Here is a 22383-nt window from a genome sequence, read left to right on the forward strand (position 1 = left end):
ATTATTATATTCTCCTTGAAGTCTGAGGGTATTTTGCCTGTCTCAAACATCTTGCTCACCAGATAGTAGAGTTTTGTCAGGACTGGCTCTCCCAAAGCCGTCAGTAGTTCCAACGGAATGTTGTCTACTCCTGGGGCCTTTTTTTGACTCAGGTCTTTCAGTGCTCTGTCAAACTCTTCATCCAGTATTGTAATCTCCCATTTCATCTTCATCTGCAGCCTCTCCCATGAACCATGGACCTTGCTGTTGGTGGGGAGGCTTGCGTGCCTCAGCGATACAGATGGCCATACCGTAGGTGCAACCACAACTAAGGGGTATCTGTTGAGAGGCCAGACAAATGTGTGGTTCCTGAAGAGGGGCAGCAGCCTTTTCAGTAGTCACAGGGGTAACAGTCTGGATGATTGACTGATCTGGCCTTGTAACACTAACCAAAACGTCCTTGTTGAGCTGGTACTGCAAACGGTTAAAAGCAAGGGGAAACTACAACCGTAATTTTTCCCGAAGCCATGCAGCTTTACTATATGGTTAAATGATGATGGTGTCCTCTTGGGTAAAATATTCCAGAGGTAAAATAGTCCCCCATTCGGATCTCCAGGCCGGGACTACTCAAGAGGACGTCATTATCAGGAGAAAGAAAACTGGCATTCTATGGATCGGAGCATGGAATGTCAGATCCCTTAATCAGGCAAGTAGGTTAGAAAATTTAAAAAGGGAAATGGATAGGTTAAAGTTAGATATAGTGGGAATTAGTGAAGTTCGGTGGCAGGAGGAACAAGACTTTTGGTCAGGTGAATACAGGGTTATAAATACAAAATCGAATAGGGGTAATGCAGGAGTAGGTTTAATAATGAATTAAAAAATAGGAGTGCGGGTAAGCTACTACAAACAGCATAGTCAACGCATTATTGTGGCCAAGACAGACACGAAGCCCATGCCTACTACAGTAGTATAAGTTTATATGCCAAATAGCTCTGCAGATGATGAAGAAATTGATGAAATGTATGATGTGATAAAAGAAATTATTCGGCTAGTGAAGGGAGACGAAAATTTAATAGTCATGTTTGACTGGAATTCGAGAGTAGGAAAAGGGAGAGAAGGAAACATAGTAGGTGAATATGGATTGGGGGTAAGAAATGAAAGAGGAAGCCGTCTGGTAGAACTTTGCACAGAGCATAACTTAATCATAGCTAACACTTGGTTCAAGAATCATGAAAGAAGGTTGTATACATGGAAGAATCCTGGAGATACTAGAAGGTATCAGATAGATTATATAATGGTAAGACAGAGATTTAGGAACCAGGTTTTAAATTGTAAGACATTTCCAGGGGCAGATGTGGACTCTGACCACAATCTATTGGTTATGAACTGTAGATTAAAACTGAAGAAACTGCAAAAAGGTGGGAATTTTGAGGAGATGGGACATGGATAAACTGACTAAACCAGAGGTTGTACAGAGTTTCAGGGAGAGCATAAGGGTACAATTGACAGGAATGGGGGAAAGAAATACAGTAGAAGAAGAATGGGTAGCTCTGAGGGATGAAGAAGTGAAGGCAGCAGGGGATCAAGTAGGTAAAAAGACGAGGGCTAGTAGAAATCCTTGGGTAAAAGAAGAAATATTGAATTTAATTAATGAAAGGAGAAAATATAAAAATGCAGTACATGAAGCAGGCAAAAAGGAATACAAACGTCTCAAAAATGAGATCAACAGGAAGTGCAAATTGGCTAAGCAGGGATGGCTAGAGGACAAATGTAAGGATGTAGAGGCTTATCTCACTAGGGGTAAGATAGATACTGGCTACAGAAAAATTAAAGAGACCTTTGGAGAAAAGAGGACCACTTGTATGAATATCAAGAGCTCAGGTGGAAACCCAGTTCTAAGCAAAGAAGGGAAAGCAGAAAGGTGGAAGGAGTATATTATAGAGGGTCTTTACTAGGGCGATGTACTAGCACAGCAAATGTGAAATGCCGGTACATTAATAACATGTGTAACAGAGAGAATGTTGAATGAAGCATGTAAACATGCATGCATTGTATTGTACAGGTGCTGAATATTAGTTTGTAGGATGGAGTTTCATGCCTGTTTCACTTGGTTGGTAAATACAGGAGAGTGTAATGCTGTTTCTCAATGACACTTGAATTGTTGTTTGATGATGTTCCATATGTACTCAATTGGAGTACTTGTGATTGAGCAGGCCAAAGCAATATGTTGACACTCTGTAGAGCATGATAGGTTACAACAGCGATATGTGAGTGAGCAATTATGCTGTTGGGAAACCCCACCTGGAATGCTGTTAATGAATGTCAGCACAACAGGTTGAATACAGGACTGATGTACAGATTTACAGTCAAGGTGGGTGGGATAATCACCAGAATTGTCATACTGTAATTCAAAATTGCACCCCAGGCCATAACTCCAAGTGTAGATCCAGTGTGTGTAGCACACAGACAGGTTGATTGCAAACCCTCAACTGGCCTCCTCCTAACCAACACACAGCCATCTTTGGCCCTGAGGGAGAACCATCTTTCATTAGATTAGATTAGATTAGATTTACTTTCATTCCAATTGATCCGTAGTGAGGAGATCCTCCAGGATGTGAAACGTGTCAGAAAAACAACAATACATGACAAATATTTACAACTAAAACAAATAAGCTAATGTACCATTCCACAGGTCCCAAGTGGAATGATCGTCATTTTTTAATGAACACTAAGAGTCATTTTACAAATACTAATGCACTGAATTTAAAATAAAAAAGTTTTTTATTTATTTATAAAGTAATAAACATGTAATACAACTACTGTAATACTTATTTACAATGAACACATTATTGCACTGAAATGGTGCAGAAGTTAGATTATACTTACACACACACACACACACACACACACACACACACACACAAATTTTCAGTGAACACATTACTGCACTGAAATTGTGCAGAAGTTATGTTGTACTTATATACAAATCAGTTGGTTTTACTAAGAAATTCATCAATGGAGTAGAAGGAGTTGGCCACCAATAAATCCTTTAGGCTTCTCTTAAACTGAATTTCATTGGTTGTTAAGCTTTTTATGGCTGCTGGCAAGTTATTGAAAATGTGTGTTCCTGAATAATGCACACCTTTTTGTACAAGACTAAGTGACTTTAAATCCTTGTGAAGATTATTCTTATTTCTAGTATTGATTCCATGAATTGAGCTGTTGGTTTGAAAAAGTGATATATTTTTAATGACAAATTTCATTAAGGAATAAATATATTGGGAAGCTGTAGTTAGTATCCCTAGTTCCCTAAACAGGCTTCTGCAGGATGTTCTTGAGTTCACACCACATATAATTCTTACTGCACGTTTTTGTGCCCAGAAAACTTTAGCTTGGCTTGATGAATTACCCCAAAAAATAATCCCATATGACATTATGGAATGAAAGTAAGCATAGTATTTTATATCCCCTATGTCTGACAAAATTCGCATTGCAAACAGGGATTTGTTAAGACGCTTCAGCAGTTCTGTGGTGTGCTCCTCCCAGTTGAATTTATTATCAAGCTGTAATCCCAAGAATTTAACACTGTCCACTTCTTCTATCTTCTTGTCATCGTATGTTAGACATATACTCTTGGGACACCCCTTACAAGTTCTGAACTGCATGTAGTGTGTTTTTTCAAAGTTTAGTGACAAGGAATTGGCTAGGAAGCAGTGATTAATGTCCACAAATATTTTATTGGCTGATTTTTCTAAGACTACACTTGATTTGCTATTTATTGCAATGTTTGTATCATCAGCAAACAAAACAAACTTGGCATCTGGTAATGTTACTGATGAAAGGTCATTTATATACACAAGAAAAAGTAAGGGCCCCAAAATGGAACCTTGTGGGACCCCACATGTAATTAGTTCCCAGTTGGATGATGCCTGATAGCTTGATACACTCAACACACCTTCACCCTGCCCTCCAATGAACTCTTGCTTGACACCATTGAAGTCACTAATGGTGGTGGTTTGAGGTCAGTGGAATGCATGTTACAGGGTGTCAAACTCAGAGTTGTCCTTGAAGTAACCAGTTTGTAACAGTTCATTGTGTCACTGTGGTGCCAAATGCTGATCAAATTGCTGTTGCAAGTAGTGCCATTTGGCAGTCTGGAGCCCAGTATTTTTGTGGCCATTCATTTTCATGACTACTGCTGCCAGCAACCATGTACAGTGGCTACATTCCTCCTGAGTCTTTCTGCCATATCACAGGAGGAACATCAAGCCACTCATAGCCCTATTGCACGATCTTGTTCAATCTCAGTGAGGTTTTGATAACAGCGTCTTTGTCACCTTTGTCTTGGCTAACGTCAACTCACCATGTCCAATGTTGGAGGTAACTAATGCTCATGACTGTTACAGTGTGCATTTAAAGCAAACTTATTTGAATCCTCACTGTGGTGTTTCTGTGCCACTGTAATTTGAAAAGACATCACCTTTCAGATGTACAAACACACTTACCAACTTTCATTTATGTGCTGTGATTTTTTTTTCTCTTTCTTTTTTTTCTTTTCTTCTTTTTTCATCAGTGTATAAGTGGCTAACAGCACATCTACATCATTTTTCCTGTGAGAGTCCTTTAACTAAAATCATCATAAATTAATAACCCCATATTTCTGCCTGATTGACAACACAATAAACCATCAAAAAGTTCCATGAGAATTTGTCAGTTAGCCAGTGGAGAACTGTATGCTGCAACAATCACAAGTATTATGTTTCCAGATTTTAAACCACAAGCACACACTTCTGTGCTGATCTATGTAAAATTTCCTTACTTTTATATTATTGTATTAATATTCTTTTTTCTGTGAATGTGATAATTCCTCTTTTATCAACATTTATGTAATAGATGTCTGGTTCTTGGAGAAATGTAGACGTATTAGAAATTGAATACCCAATATTAATGTTCCATAATAGTATTTATTTTATATTTCATTGTGAACTGGGTTTTGGCTTCATATGTCATTGTCAGACAATGTAAGACTGAACAGACAATCCATACATTTATTTCTATAATATGTCTTTCTGAACACTGTGTTGATGAGTCCTTAATGAAATCTCATTCCCTCTAAAATTGCTCTTTGCATGACTATTATTGTAGACTTAATGTTCACTATGGATTAGATAGAACTTACTAAATAGCTAATATTACCCTTCAAATTAGTGAAAAATACTTTGAGATGACAGCATTTAAAATTCTGAAATTAAATTTGATAAGAGACACAGTCCATTAGAAAATTTTGGGGTATTTCCACAAAAGTGGAATGTTTCCTAACTAAAGCAAGTGCAACAAGATGTTATGTTTTAGTTTGTGGTGACTTTAACATAGATTTTCTCAATAAATATAAATTGATGTCTCGGATCAAATCCAAATTGACAAAGAGAAGTTTCAGTGGTCCATAAATGTGTACAATACAGGGTTCAGTGACCATAAATCTTTAATAATTATGATCACCAATCAACGACAAGTAAAAAATAATAAACTAAATGTCAAATGTAGGATCTTCAGTCAGGATAAACCACTTTAATTTAGTACTGCACTGTCTATGAAATGGAAAATCTGCATACAAAATTCAACATTATTCTATAAAAACAGCTTGTAAGTGCAATGAGCCTTCTCTTAAAAGACAACAAATATCAGAAATGATACAAGAGGAAATGGCTGAGTAACTAAGGGAATTAGAATTAGGACTCTTTGCCAGAGAAAGAGAGCACTGTACCCATCTGTAAGGACAGATAGTCACAGCACATATCGATGCTCACTGTAAAATATTAACAAATATTTTATGAAAGGTCATGAAACAGACAATAAGAATGCACATTTTTTATAATTCTACAAATAAAATAAAAGCTATGTGGGACATCATAAAAAGTAAATGGGCAAAAATAAGAAAACCAATGAGAATATTGCCTTGTTATGCACTAATAAAATATTGCAAAACCAAGTGAAACAGTGTATACACTCAACTGCTATGGAATCAGAACAGCTGAAAATTTAATAAAAACTAATTTTAATGGCAGTCAGAAGCCATTGCAAGACAAGAACAACAGCTAAATAATCAATGTTTATTCATCATGTTGCCAGAAAGGAAACATTCAAGGCACTTAAAGAATGAAAATCAACATATGTGGCAGGAGATGATGGTGTACACAACAGTACTTTACAGCTCTCCCTCCAAAGTGTAACTTATTCCTTGCTCACATATGTAACTACTCATTAAAGTGACTTATATTTCATAAACAGATACAGACATTAAAAGTTATTCTTATATTCGATGGTGATGGCACAGTTAGTAATAAACTATCACTCCCTTCCATTTTTTCGAAATTATAGGAAAACAAATGTAGCTGCTCCTTCCATTTGCTTTCAGCTGTAGCAGCAGGTGATGGGCAGCACTGACCGAAAAGCAGCAATCCACAAAGCAGCTGCCGGCCAAGGTACCACCACATCTCCCCAGCACTCGTCACTTCCACCAGAGACAGAGCTTAGACTGCTATGCTTTCCAGATGCCATGTATGCTGAACCATTACTCAAGCAGTATCTTCTGCTTCAACGAGGCAACAACTCCTGGTCCTGTTCTCAGCAGCTTGTCCCGTGCTATGCCACATGGCTCGTGTTGTCATCATGTGCCACTTTTTGCTGGAGTGTGTGCAGGCAGCACCTGCATCCAATGTCAGTGTTTTTTCATGGTCCGATTAATGAGAGGACTGCTACCATGTCTTCCACACTGCCTACTCGAGTCGCATTCTCTCAAGCAGTTTCCCTTTTCTGAGGCTGTACAGAGCCTGATGCCAAACACGTGCTTTGTCACCCCAATATCAGAACCTGCAATAATGAGTGCAATGTAATATACTTAGTGCAGTGAGGTGTAGTGTGTGCCAGGAGTACTAGGTGGGTTTATTACTATTCCATCTCCAGGTGTTTCGACAACCCATTATTGCCAAGCATGCCACTGAAACAAGTTTCTCATGTTGCCAGACAATGTGGAACAAAGTATTGTAAGCTATTCATAGTCTGCCCTGTTGAAAGACTCCACCATGTGTGAGGACTCCCCTTGATTAAGCAGTAGTAACTGCTAAATTTTAATGTAGTTGTTAGCTTTTAGAAATAACATCTCGAAATCAGCACACATGCTACTTCTAGCATGCCTCATTATTTATTGTTGTCTTTATTAATTAACATGCTCTATAGACATATATTCCCCTTAGGAGCATAGAAGGGAACTTTTACATCATTTATTCACTGGTGACCCCCTTTAAACCAAAGTGCCAAGACTCGTTACAGCAAAACACTGGTTTTTCTTCTTTATTATTGAAATTAGCACTCCTCCATGGTCACAAAATCAGTTCTGATTCGATCGACTGAATGCATCCCACTCACACTCCCACTCACCCCTTTCCTTCTCTATTCCTCTCCCACACCCCTCGACACACACCCTCTCTCCGCACACACCACCATTTCCCTCCCGCATGCCTCCATGCATGCCCTCCTTCCAAGCACACCAATGCTCCCCTCCCACACCTCGTCCCTCTGCACACACCACTGCTACCCTCCTGCACCCCTCCACACATGCCCACCCCACAATCCTCCATGTATGCCCTCCCTCCCATGTGCCCCATCCACAACTGAGAGCTGCATGCCCAGAGAAGTCACATTTTTACCATGCAACATACTGACCCATCCTTTCTGCAGCAACGCACAGCAGAAATTGTATTGCTTGGTCCACATTGTGTGTGTATCACTTGCCTTCTTCTCCACAATATTGCTTACCAGCACCTCACCACACACCGTGACATATTGCCTGCACTGTCAAGTCACAATGTCACTGCCACATTTTCCCATTCCTGCAGTGACCACGCTTGATAGGCCCTGTAGCCAGCAGTCTCCCATTACCCATCCCACTCCTGCACCTATGAGCATTTTGGTCATGTAGGAACTTCCCACACAATTGTCAGCACTACAGAGCTGCTTGACTCAGCTGACCAATGGAGCAGCTTGCCCAGCACAAACTGACTCTTGTAATATTACCGTCCTATACATCACTATTAAATTCACATGCCCTGCACAAATTTTGAAAACTTCGAGAGAAGTACAATTATAAAAAAAGAACGTTTTTACTTATCTTCATTATCTCATTGTTATCGATTGCTCGAGGTCTTCTCTAGCAGTACTATCTTGCAGCTGAAAATTTCGATTTCTTAGGTTCATGATCACAAAATAACTGTTTAAGAGTTGCCTGTTGCTATGAATATCTTTTTATTTTATCCCATTCTTCTAAACCACACTGACTTGAAAATTTCCACGCTCAAAAAACCAATAATTACATTGTTGTTGACAAGTTAAGCAAAATACGTGTGTTTCCATCACAGGCCACCACCACCTACATTCTGCGGTACTCACATTATTCCAAAGAGTTTACAAAGCAAAAGAGTTTACAAAACAAAAGATGAATCATCATTAAAATATATCATTATTTCATAAATTAATCCAGAAATGAATTTAATAATTAGTTTTTTTACAGCCCAGGCAAAAACAGCTGTCCCTGCCACCCCCGATGACCACTGCATATTAGGTACAACTTGCTGTTACCAGCAGAGGTTTGGTGAACATGCCACTAACGGCAGATCTCTGAGTTCCTGGACCCCAGACCCCTGGAACCACCAGAAGTAGGTGGGCCTTGTTGCTGTACCACTTCAGAATGCCTCTTCATACGGGATCTGAATGATGCTGGTTCCCCTGTCTGCCATCTCATGGACACTGGCTTTGATTTATCCACATTTTTCTACAGACTACTCCTAAACCCTGCCCCCCCCCCCCCTCTCGCCTCCTCATCACTGCTGCCAGCAACTCAGCCATCCCTGCTTATGGGGTGCATAACCACTCAGTCAATTTATGCCTTCAGCATGAACTCCCATGGACCTCCACAATCATGGATATTACTGACCATATCCTGGGTGCCAGCTTCTTGTGCCATTGCAGTCTACTGACTGACATAGCAAAGCATTGTTTAGTTGAAGACACCTCCAATAGGTCTGTCCACTGCAGCTTTTATCCCCATTCCATCACTTGTTTTCCCATGAAACAGCTGGCAATTTCATGCTCATATGCTCAGAAAATCCCCCTCATCATCCAGCCACCTAGTGCTCCATAACGTTCAGCGTGACACTGGACATTATATCGCCACCACCCCAGCCCCCTGGTCTTCTGCCATGCCTGACCCCTCCCCACTCACAAGCACAAAATCACACAAAAGGAGTCAGAGAGCTGCTTGTGGTTGCCATACCTTGCTCTACCGAAAGCCCCTGGACTTCAGTTCTTCCCTCAAAAAAGAATGGTTCCTGGCACCTTCACAGCAATTACCGTGACCTTAATGCCCACATCATCCCTAACCACTATCATGCCGCACTCCTCAACACCTACAATGACGCCATCTTGGGAGCTACTATCTTCAGTAAGACAGACTGCACTAAAGCCTAAATAAAAATCCCAATTACCCCAAAGGACATTGAGAAAACAGCTGTAATCACACCTTCTGGCCTGTTTTAGAATGCATTCATGACATGCGGCCTCTGCAATGCTGCACAAGCAAGGCAGAAATTTTTTGCCTTCCTGGATGATATACTCATCTACTCTCGTGACCCTACTGAACACCACTAACACCTGCTCATAATTTTTTTCTGCCTACAGAAAGCTAGAGTGAAAATTGTGCCTTGAACAAGTTAATAAAGTTTATCAACAAAAATGGAGTATTAGTCAATTCTCAACATGGTTTCTGAGACAGCTGTCTGTGAGCACATAGCCTTGCTTTGAAAACAATTGATGAAGACAGCAAACAGCACATACATTTTTAGATACAACCAAAGCTTTTGTCTTGGTAAACCCTATAACTCTTCTAAATGAGCTTGATTACTGTGACATAATTGACTGGCAAATGAATATATTTGTTCTTTTCTTAGTAACCATAAGCAAAAAGAATGTATCACACGTGTAGGAGTATGAGTATAAACAGTTACTGAATATTTGTCTGAAGAACTGTACATCACATATAAGGTAAGTCAGGGGTCAGTAATGGGACGTGCTCTTCTCTTGATTTATATCCGTGATATGAATGTGCATGCTGATTCACACATATTAATTATTCTGTTTGTTGATGACACATTTTTATTGAAGGTGGCAAGAAAAGAAGATATCAGACATGTTAAAAAAATAACTTAGTAAATTGTCAACAATAAATCAGCTGATATTAAACAACAGGAAAACAGTTGCATTAAATTTCAGTAACTGTCAAATCAAAGTCTTGCATTATCCAGAGACCAAAATTAACCAAGACTCCATTCTGAATGAAGAGGCAACAAAATTTCTTGCCATTTGGATATAAAGTAATCTAAAATTGAAAACATTAATGCCAAGCTAGTACAGTTTGTTATCTTTGTAAGGGCTCACTAATGTGTGCATATTTTATTGCACATTTGGAATATGTTCTGGGAAAACTCCCCAGCAGCTCTGGTGAACTTCAAAATCCAAACTAAAACCATTTGGATTATTACATGGAGCAGAGCTAGACAGTCATGTAATCCACTGTTTAAAACACTACAAGTTCTACCACTAACATGCATGTCTAGTCTAGACACACTAATGTACACTGCCTGACTGAATGTGAAACACCCACAAGGGAAAGAGGAAACAAAATGAAATTTCACGGGTTGACAAGGAATGTGATGTTAAGAACCTTCAACATCGCAGTGCATCAGCAATCGTTGGTTAATATATTAAAAAACTAAAAACCTGCCTCGATTGCAAAAAAAGCACCTAGTGTTAAGTGTTAACCCAGGTTTCGGCATAGATAACTACATCCTCTTTATAACAACAAAAAAAACTTGTGGGTTTTATTGTAGTTCTGAAGAAGGTGCAGTTATCTATGCCGAAACCTGGGTTAACACTTAACGCTAGGTGCTTTTTTCGCAGTCGAGGCGGGTTTTTAGTTTTTTAATAAATGAGATGTTATTTTAGTGATTACAATATTCAGTCAAATTTATAAAGAACTTGTCTGTATAAGCCCACTTATCACTATGACATTACAACCCCTCTGACATGGATGTATGCACAGATTCAGTTAGGGTGGATGTTATAAATCTGCTGTATCCTCTCCTGAGGTGAGTTGGCCCACAGTGTTGTAACTGGTCCCTGATATCCAGAGTACTGACACTGGGACAGAGTTGACATCTGAACTAGTCCATCACACATTCTATCAGGAGTAGAACTAGGTATCTAGTTAGCTGTTGCTGCACCTCAACATAATGCAGGAAATTCATAGACATACATTCCGTATGTGATTGAGCATTGTCCTGTTGAAACCTGGCACCACTATATTTTCACATGAGAGATAACATGTGAGAATTCAGGATGTCCATGATGTGCCATTGTGCCATCAGAGTTCCCTCAATCAACATGAGCTATGACTTGAACTCATACCCAATTGGTCCCCACACCATGAAGCCAGGAGTAACACTACTGTGTCTCTTCAAAATGTTGGATGAATGCAACCTTTCTCCACTTCACCACCATACTTGCTGATGATGGTCTTCATGGACAGTGCAGGACCACAGTTCATTGTCGAACACAGTGCAATGTCATTCACCAGCAGCCCATACTTCCCATTCATGCCACCACTCCAAACGTAGCCATTTCTGTTTTTGAGTACAGTTGACCCTTATTAAGATAAGTGGTGGTGACAATGTGGTAGGAGAAAGAATGCTGACCAAAAAAAAAGGCATTTATTCAACCTTAATTACACGCAGCATCATTAGCTCAGTGGGCCTCAGTCTGTTGACCCTAGCCGGCATTGGCTCATGTCTGGCTGCTTCCATCTAAGTGAGGAGATGCTCACATAGGCTCGCACATGATGCTGCCGACAGTTTGGAGTGCAGCTGGCAGCCTCAGTAGCTGCTGGCAGCCTCAGTAGCTGCTGGCAGCCTCAGTAGCTTACAGCCATGGCACCAGTGTCACTGTGTGTTGTGCTGCAATGATGTTCCACCAACAAATGGCTTATTCTTGTGGAATGCAACTTGCTGCCCTTTTGGCAGAAGTTGGATGGTAGCTGGTGCTGAGGCATCAAGTCTTACAAGGATCTCACTGGTGGCAGTAGCTAGTGCAGCTGAGAGGTCAGTGGTGCTGTGGCACCAAGACCCACAAGTAATTCAGCGCTTGAAGTGACAGGCTCTAACTGGATTCAAACTCATGGCTGCTACTGCTGATGCCCAGTCATCTCATCACCCAGTATACCCCTGGTGTCATGGTGCTGCTGCTGGAGTCCAAAGAACTACCACTGTCCATTTATTCAGCTCTGACACCCACTTGTTACACCAAAACCTGGCAGCTTCTCATGTAGCCCATAACAAGAGTCTTGCTGTAGTGTGATGACATCAACCCACTTACTATAGCTATTACCACTGCATAGTGTGGTGTTTCACTAGCCCATCTTGCAGTCCTTCTGCAAACATGTTATTTTGACCACCATGTCACCACATTGCAGCTAACAGCCCAAGGCCGATGTTACAATAAACATTACATTGATCCTCCCTTATGGTGGTCCGAAGTCGTAAGCCCAAACGTTTATGACAATTATACCTGTCCTCATGTTCCCTTGCAGTCCAATGTTGGGCCACTGACATATCCAAATACCCCACAAATCTGGATTTTGCACAATTTCACCTCCACCCAAATGGAGATCCACGATGAAGCCACTTTCAAACTTGTACAGTGCTAATGACACACACACACATAAGTAAATGGCATCGCCAAGTCCTTAACAGTGATCACTCCACATTTGACACTGTTTGTGCCCTTTATACACCTTACCAGCCATGGTAACAACATTAAACACAAACAACACTAATCCAGTATGGTGGTTGTTCTGTCAGAGAGAACTGCAACTCTAATCATTTGCATACTGACCAATTGTTTGCACATGTATGTAGTTCCATTAACATCTCACCATGTGCTCTGGGTTCACCACATTTTTGTCAGACAGTGCAATTAAAAAAAAAAAAATATTACAAAACTCTGTGACATAAAATTGCAACACTAAATGTAAACTGCATGCACTCCCAGCCAATACAAGTTTGTATCTGTAAAGGTACGTGTTATATGGGAATAAAACTATTCTAAGTTTCAAAATTATATATGTGATTAATTGAATAAATAAATAAAACTAAAAAATAGATACAAAATAGAGAGGGAGAAAGTAATCAAATTTTGATTTTCAGAATATATTAAAAACAATGAGTTAAACCAGGCTGAATAAGCCTTGAGTTTACTGTCTCAAAAAATGAAGATCCTACATGCACAGACATAAGGGCAATCCTTTAAAAAGGTACTTAATTAAAAAAATCAAAATATTATGTAACTATGATGGAAGTAAAGGTAAAGAACATGTAAACTGGAAGAAGACAGCTACTAAGAAAAAGGTGAAAATTTCAAACAGTTGATAATAAGAATGTAATAGAATATTCAGAACTAAATAAAACTGCTCAGGACTGTCTTCAAGAGAATATGACAAGAGAAACTGAAAATTTAGTAAGGGAAACAACTGGAAAAAATAATAACCTGAAAATCAGAAGAGGAACATATGTTTGGCACATGTAACATTCCACCACTTGAGGTGGGAGGTGGCACAGTAACTAACAACAGAGTGGAAATGTTAGAAGCATTTGATGATACAGAAATACTGGTAGTGAAAATAAAGGTATTCTGGAAGAGATGCCAGGAGAGTTATATAAAACCATTCAAGGTATGAGCGAAAGGAAGATGCGAGGAGTTGATAGTGTTTGAATGGAAATGGTCAGATGTAGAGGAAAAGAAATATTAAAACTGCTTACCAAATGTTTATACAGGAATATAATTCCTCAAAATGGAAACAATGTTGTAACTATTCTACTAATCAAGAAAGGAGATACATTAGAAAAAAACTGTATACTTAATAAGATACCAGAAAGTCCTGTGTGGAATACAAATAATGGAATGAGTAACAGTAAACACTTGAGTCACTGAGCAAGCTACAGGCACATGAACAATATGAAAACATTGCTGAGGATTCAGGTACTAAAGTTTCTTCAGCTAACAAAGAAACCCACACACACAAACAGTCACATTCTCTCACCCTTCAACCTCGTCTTAGCCCACTGGATTGTTCCAGTGGTGCAGCCCATCTGAGTTGAGAGGTGAAGTGAGTTAAAGGGGCAGGGAAGAGGGATAGGAAAGAGTTGGGGAGGAGGAATGTGATACCTGGAAGGGAGAGGCTACAAGGGAATGTGGTAGGATTTTGGTGCGGGCAGATGATGTTGCTGTTGGGGTTGGAAGGGTGAGATGTAACTGAGAAAGAGAGAGACCATGAAGAATAAAATGTAAGAGTATATTAATAGTACATATTGGGAGGTGAAATGGGCACAAGTGGTTATGGGACAGTCACTAGCAAAGACGAAGGTCAGGATTGCAGGACTGAAAATGTTTTGTAGGGGCCATTTCTGCCCACACAATTCAGAAAAGCTAAGTAAAAAAATTGTTTGCATTTTCTGTAACTTTGTCTATATGTATGAGGTGAATCACCTAAAACCTGCATCACAAATATTGCAGAAGTAGAAAGTGTTATTGATCTCCAGTTTTCATAGAATGGGTTGGTAGTCAGGGGCTCATATTGTAAGCCAACCAACAGATTGTAATAAAACCTTGAATGCATATTTTTTGTGCAAACATTGTTTTTTTAAATGAGACAATACCATTTACAAAGTAAAAGTGGGGTAAATTAGAATCTCAGTAGTGTTACTTGCAGGATCCTAGCACGAATTATTTATAAGATATCATATTCTGAAAAGTTCCCACATCGATACTTGTGCAATACCTGTGGTAGCACACACTAAAGAACAATGTAAGTGCATACACTAGTCATGTCAATCCTGACAAATAACAAGACAATTGACCATCACAGGTTCTGTTCAAAATGACCACTCGCAGCAGCAGTTCATGCCTCCAATATGGTATGGGACAACAGCTGCACCCCTGTGGAGGTGAAATAATGGGTAATTTTTTTTAAAAAATAAATCATTTTTAAAGAACTAATTAAGTATTTTAAAGCTACATCAAAGAAAATTTGTATTTGAGTTCTTGGTTAGAAATTAAAAAATACACATTTAATTCTTTTTCGGAAATTCAACACCTACTAGCAGGTGATAAACTTTTTATGGAAATATTTCATTTTTAAAGCTAAATCCATAAAAATTGGTATTGGCTTCTTAGTTACAAATAAAAAAACATGTGATCCACTGTTTTTGCGAAATCAATACCCAAGTGGTGTGAAATGGGGCCAGACTGATTCACTGGCTCATCATTGCCCAGTGAAAACTGCTGAGAATAGAAACTCGAACTATGGAGAGTGTGTGGATCTTATACTGTAGGCATCATTTAAGAAGAGATCATTCAAAATTCCACTCCTATAGTGGTGAAATATTGGATAAAAGGCTTTTTGAAAATATAACATCACTAAGAAATTTTTAAATTAGAACTAAAAAAAGTTGGTATTTGATATATATATATATATATATATATATATATATATATATATATATATATATATATATATATATATATATATATGGAAACTAGTATTTGACTTCTCTTGTTAGAAACACAAAAAAATGGGTTTCAGTGTTTTTGAAAAATCAGTCCTCTAAAGGGTTGAAGTATGGGATGAAAAGTTTTATGAAATTATTTTATCATGAAAGCATTTTCAAAGTTTAATCTATGAAAATTTATATCTGGTTTCTCTATCAGAAATAAAACAATATGTGTTTCACAGTTTTTGGAAATTCAACCCATAATGGGGGAAAGAAGGACATCAAAATTTTTAAGAAAAATTTTGTTATGTTAGAAAAATTTTAAAGCTAAATCATGAAAACTGGTATTTCTCTTCTCAGTTAGATATAAAGAAATATGTAGTAGCAGATGAAACTTTCTATGGAAATATCACAGCAGAAACACAAAAGGCATGAATAACAAAAACCTTGAACTTAAGCTACCATAATCACTTTTTTGTCAGAAGTACATTTGGAAAAGACGATGCTTCGATGGCTTTAATAAGTGTGAAAAGTTTAGAAGGTATTGCAAATTCTGAACATAAAAATTTGCTTACAGAAAAATATATATGTGCAGATCATATAGTCTGTATAACAGAAGAAGCAGGCACTAAGCTAGTGCCATTAAATAAAAGTAAGTCTATATATTGCTGCAATAATGACATTCTTCTTTTGAGCCGCTGTTCGGAAAACATTTACTTATGTGAGTTTACAGCATTTCCATGAATACTGGATACTAACAGATTTATTCTTTTCTTTTTTTCTGTTTCAGGCGCTTGATCTAGTTATTAACGATGGATGTTTTATATCACGTGTACACAAAAACACAGAAAGATTCCGATGTGCTATGGTTAAAGCGGGATTCAGGATTGCTGGAGAAAATCATCCCATCTGCCCAGTAATGTTATGTGATGCAAAAGTTGCACACAAAATGGCTTCAGAGTTGCTGTGTATGTATCTATTAGTGAAAATACAATCATTCAGTCATAATTAATAGACTCAAATGACCTCAATGTCAATTGGGATGTTAAAACCTAATGACTGCCAGAATAGGTTCAGAAAATGGGTTAGTGGTACCAACAACAATAAGTTAATTGTGATACCATTGAATAGGACCTGTTAGTAGGTATATGTGCTGGTTGGATGCAATATTGTGAGATGGTACTGACTAAGTATGGTTCATACAAGGCAAGATCTAAACACATTTGGTAATAATGACAATGAATGGTGTTGGCAACGTGGAAAAGACAAATTGAGATTTTGACTTTGGGACTGATAGCAGCTGTTCAACACAAACAAAAGTGGGCATATTGTACCCGAGAGATGTCTCCTATAAATCTGACATCAGAGCAGCGATGAATTCATCGCAAAGCAGTTTTCATTTCAATTTGTTTTGCTGGGCAGAAATAATTGAAAATCACTGCAAATTCCTTTTTATTATGCATTACTCCTCTCAATGAAGTATCTTTACCCAGTGATTTTACATATTTCAGTTCCTAAAATGCACTATAAATACTTAACCATGAAAAGGGGAAGGAAATGTACTCCCCCAACATGTGAACCAATCTCTTTTATATTCTCGAATTTTATCTGAAACTGTTTAAACACTCTTCTGATCACATTTTCAATTGATTGATGTTCCAATGTAGCAGAAAGAATGCCATGGACTATGTGCTGAATTAATTATTTTTAATACATTAAAATTGTATATTGCATCAGAATTTAAATGTGCTTTGTGCTCTTCTATCTGCTTATATGCCCCAGAAACTGTGAAAGCCTGAATTCCAGCTTTGGATCCCATTCCATTCCCTAATTTTAGTCTATAAGGGATGTTCATTTTAGTGCATATTCTGTGAAAGAGAGACTTACTGTAGAAAGAACCCACAGCCTGCTGTTAGAGAGTCTAAAGCACATAATCTCATCTACAGTCTACATCCATACTTCATTACTGTAAGTCTTTGTGGAGTTTGGAATGACAGGAGAAGGTCACTGAGAGGTTGAATCCTTCTGATGGTTCCTGAAGCAGGTATAAACATTTCTTTTGGAGTAGCACTGCTTGCAAATTTGATATTCCAGTCAACTGGGTAAATTTTGTGTAAAGATAAGGGGTAGCACCTTTGATTAGTAATCAAAGTGCCCAGAGTCACAGGTTTGATACCAACCACAACTTAAATTTTGAATTAATAACAGAGTTGTGGATACTGGTTCAGGTCATCCTCATGCCATTAGTCTGAGAAACTGCAACAAAAAGTAGAAAAATCACCAATAATAAATGGAATGACAATGCAGAGGACAACAGAAGCCACTGCATTAAAGAGGCTTAAAGTGTATCCAGAAGATATGGCCTCTAAGGGAAGAACGTGTCTCCAGAAGACATATGGCCTTTAAGGAAGAAGAGTCATGATGATCTCTCCATTAGCAGAAGATTCTGATCTCCATGTGTGGACTTCCAACTGAGTGGTGAACATGAGAAAAAGATTAAATGACTAATGAAATGTTAACATTCTGTAAGTCAGTGTGTAGACTGTCAGAAGTTGAATATGGTAGTGAAGCTACAAAATTTGAAAAGGGACATGCAAAGATTCAATACAGATATAGTTAAGAGTAGGAAGGAAAGGCAGAGAGTGAGTTACTTTGAACAGCTGAATGATAGGATTATTTTCATCAGAACTAGCAGCAAAACAATAGCAACAACAACAGTGCATGTGACATGCTGATGCAACAAGCAAAGGATGAAAAGCTAAAAAGAGAATATGAGAGTATTGAATGGATAAGTGTCATGATAATGATGATGATCTAATGATCATGGAGGATTGGAATGCTGCTGCAAGGAAAAGGATAGCAGGTGATGTTATTGGGTGAATATGGGCTCAGTAGTAAGAATGAGAGAGAAGAGAGACTAAAAAAAGTTGGCAGTAAACTTCAGTTGGTATTAGTGAAGCCAGCCAGGGTAGCCGAGCAGTTCTAGATGTTTCAGTCTGAAACTGCGTGACTGCTACGGTCGCAGGTTCGAATCCTGCCTAGGGCATGGATGTGTGTGATGTCCGTAGGTTAGTTAGGTTTAAGTAGTTCTAAGTTCTAGGGGACTGATGACCTCAGATGTTAAGTCCCATAGTGCTCAGAACCATTTGAACTATTTTTTGTAATAGTGAATATGCCATTCAAAACTCACGAGAGCAGAAGGCATATTTGGAAAAGGATTGGAGACACAGGAAGATACCATCTGGATTACATCATGGCTATATAAAGATTCTAATATCAGATGTTGGATTGTAAAGTGCTCCCTGGAGTAGATAGATTCCCAATTTAGCAATGTTGGAGAGAAGTCTGAATCTTAAGAGAAGCTTAAGGAAAAATCAGCATGGGGAGATGTTCTGGGGAATGAGGATGTGTGCTAGACGTTCTCCTGAGCTGTAGATAATGCAATGATGAATACCTCATTGCGGAGTCCTGTTGAAGAGGAATGAACATCTGTAAAAAGAGCAAGCTCAGGAATTGGACTAACAAATATAAGTAAAAGGACAGTAATTATGAAGAAACCTGAGGTAACAAAAGAAATACTTTAACTGATAGATGAAAGAAGGAAGTGCAAAAATTCTCATGATTCTAAGGATCCCACACCATGCAGCAGTATTCTAAGAGAGAATTCACAAGCAGATCTGTTACATTTTCTAAGTGTCCTACCAATAAAATGCCTTTGCACAGACACAAGCAATGTCTGCACACACACACACATATCCATCCGCACATACACAGACACAAGCAATGTCTGCTTGTGTCTGTGTATGTGCGGATGGATATGTGTGTGTGTGTGCGAGTGTAGACCTGTCCTTTTTTCCTCCTAAGGTAAGTCTTTCCGCTCCCGGGATTGGAATGACTCCTTACCCTCTCCCTTAAAACCCACATCCTTTCGTCTTTCCCTCTCCTTCCCTCTTTCCTGACGAAGCAACCAGGGGTTGCGAAAGCTCGAATTTTGTGTGTATGTTTGTGTTTGTTTGTGTGTCTATCGACCTGCCAGCACTTTTGTTTGGTAAGTCTCATCATCTTTGTTTTTAGATATATTTTTCCCACGTGGAATGTTTCCCTCTATTATATTCATATCATTAATTTTAGTGTAAGATATTCATACCAATCGCTGATTGCAGGGTGAATGTGTGCTATGCAGGACATGTTATAAAATCTACTTCTGACATTCATTTTTGCATAGGTATCATTCATTTTGCTTCTTTTTTGGGTCTTTGCAGGAGAAATGCCCTTCTGCTGCTGACTTTTTGCCCTATCTGGTGTGGACAATAAGTGTATGATCAACAGTACCACCCCCCCTCCCTTACCGCAACTCCCTCTTTTCAAAATCCTATGGTATGTAGGTTATTGGTGTTACTGTTCAACAATAAATATTTGTGTGGTGCTCCCAAGCTTTTGCGATATTATTTTAGCAATATTGCTCATGATCTTCTTTATTGAGCCATATGACATTCCACAATGAGTCAGCATATTATGTCGTTCGTTGCTTTTCTACATCTGTTTTCATTTTTTGTATATAAACATGGAAATAATGCTACATTTTCCAAAAGGTGTCTAAACATTTGGATATAGTTTTTATTTGTGTATGTAGTTTTTCAGGGTTCTGCTGATAACTATACTCTTTGGCACCACTTGTACAATTCTTTAAGAACTCCTGCTTCTGTATATGTTATGTCATTTACCTTTATGAGAATGATGAAATAATCAGTGTATGTTACCAGATCTATGGCTGCTTTGTTGTATTGCATCTTTCCTAGGTATATGTCCAATATCAAACACATGAACACAGGACCACAGACAAAATCTCATCAACAGCCATTTCAAATCTTTTTGTTTAAGCATTTAGCATGATCTGAGAATGTTGTATCTCTATCCTAGCAACTATGTTTCATACAACTTCACAGTCACTGGTGGCAATCAACCCCCTCAGGCAGTCATACAACGCTGACCATAAGAGTGTGTCAACTACTCCACTCTGTTATTATGACTGTCATGTATTTGTAGTGAGCATTTTTTCTTCAAGTTAATACTTTATTTACAATACCTTCTGATGACAAAATCAAACTGTTGGGGACTGATTGTTATTGAATAACTGGCATTATATCAGAAAATTTGTCAGCAGATTGCGGAAGATGTACTACAAATTTTTATGTTGATTTGCAAGTTTGATTCAAGCTGTATCTGTTTTGCTGAATACAATTCACCTCACATATATGTGAATAATTAGAAATTTCTAATGAAACAGACTGTGTTATTTAAAGTTTTTCAATGACAAGGAATAGAAAAGCAAAGATATATGATACAAAATGTGTTTACCTTTAATGACCTTAGGGTAACTAGTGGTGTTCTGTCAAAAATCTCTCACAAAATTATATAAAATTTTGATTGTGTGCAGAAAAAGGAAAAGATGAGTGACAAGCACTTGATGTTAAGGAAATGAAACTGGTATTACCACAACAAGTTCAGAAATATCAAACACTTGTTTCCAAAGTTTCATTTTCAAAACCCTAACCACAAGCCTGTAACTGTTATTTAATTCTAATACCAATTCAAGGATGAATAATAAACAAAACTGAGGAAAATTACCACTCACCTCCAACTGATTGGGATACTGAGTATAGAAATGTATAACAGCAAAACACATTGTTTTGTATACTAGCTTTCAATCTTAATATACTCTTTCCATTGTAACTATATAGTTTCACACTTGACCATTAGGGGTATCCAAATGCATTCCCCCCACAAACATGGTATTTCTAAATGAAGTTCATGTCAGTAACAGCTTAAGATCAGCAATGCTTTTCCGGCCTAACAGACTCCCTATTTGATTATAAGTAAAATCTGGAATTTTTTTATTATCGTTATTAGCAGCTGCAGAACTCATTCAAGAAACTAATACATACACTGAAATACAGAGCAACTCATTAAAAATTAGTTCTACAGTGTCTTTTGTTATCTCTCTTACACAAATAAATGTTTGTTACTCTAAAAGAGTGCACTACTTGCATGTGTCTGTTAGGTAAACAGCTGAACTAACCTACAATAATGTCTCATCTACATTTACAATACTGGTATGACTCAGAATCCTAGAAAACCTTTGCTTTCAGTTGTAATAACCTACATTGAGCATAAGTGCACCACATGAGTGAGATTTTATTATGTAAATAAAGGTGACATAAAACAGAACTCCTCACAAAAAGTGCCCTGATCCGATTCAGGTAACTTGGTGGTACTGTGTCAGTTGTTTGAAAATAGAAATTCAACACCAAATTAGGACCTACCAAAGTTAATTCTGTCCAACGAAATTTGTGACTAGACTGAGTATTTGTTGAGAGTGACAATGCAGCACATTGTTTTGGATAAATAGAATTCAGTGATCACTAAAACTGAATCTGGTTTTACATCTGACAACAGAAGCATGATTATTTCAGCGAAGTGAAGGCTGTAAGTATATGGTATAAATAACTTGCAACTTTTGATGTTTAATTCACAGAATAGTATATTTTGTTATTGTCCTACCAATGCCAATGGCGAGCCATCTTCTTGCATCAACAGCAGTTTGGATGGTGTAATACATCTGGATGCCAGTGGACTCAGTAAATGGTATAATGAGGTGTGGAGCATAAGCGGCTTGTATGTCCACCAGCAGTTGTGAAGTAGTGTTTATAAACAATGGTGCATTCCATGTTTATCAGTTATATGTTAGCAT

General features: G+C 38.2%; 1 protein-coding gene across 1 annotated transcript in view; it reads left to right on the forward strand.

The window, feature by feature from the left end:
• The window catches only part of LOC126188637 (2-amino-3-ketobutyrate coenzyme A ligase, mitochondrial-like), a 173693-nt gene that overhangs the window by 142696 nt on the left and 8614 nt on the right, over window positions 1-22383 (forward strand). The window contains exon 8 of the mRNA XM_049930238.1: window positions 16423-16600. Coding sequence (XP_049786195.1) covers window positions 16423-16600 — 178 coding nt within the window. The remainder of the gene's footprint in view (window positions 1-16422; window positions 16601-22383) is intronic.

This window comes from Schistocerca cancellata, chromosome 5 (assembly GCF_023864275.1).
Source record: "Schistocerca cancellata isolate TAMUIC-IGC-003103 chromosome 5, iqSchCanc2.1, whole genome shotgun sequence".
NCBI lineage: Eukaryota > Metazoa > Arthropoda > Insecta > Orthoptera > Acrididae > Schistocerca > Schistocerca cancellata.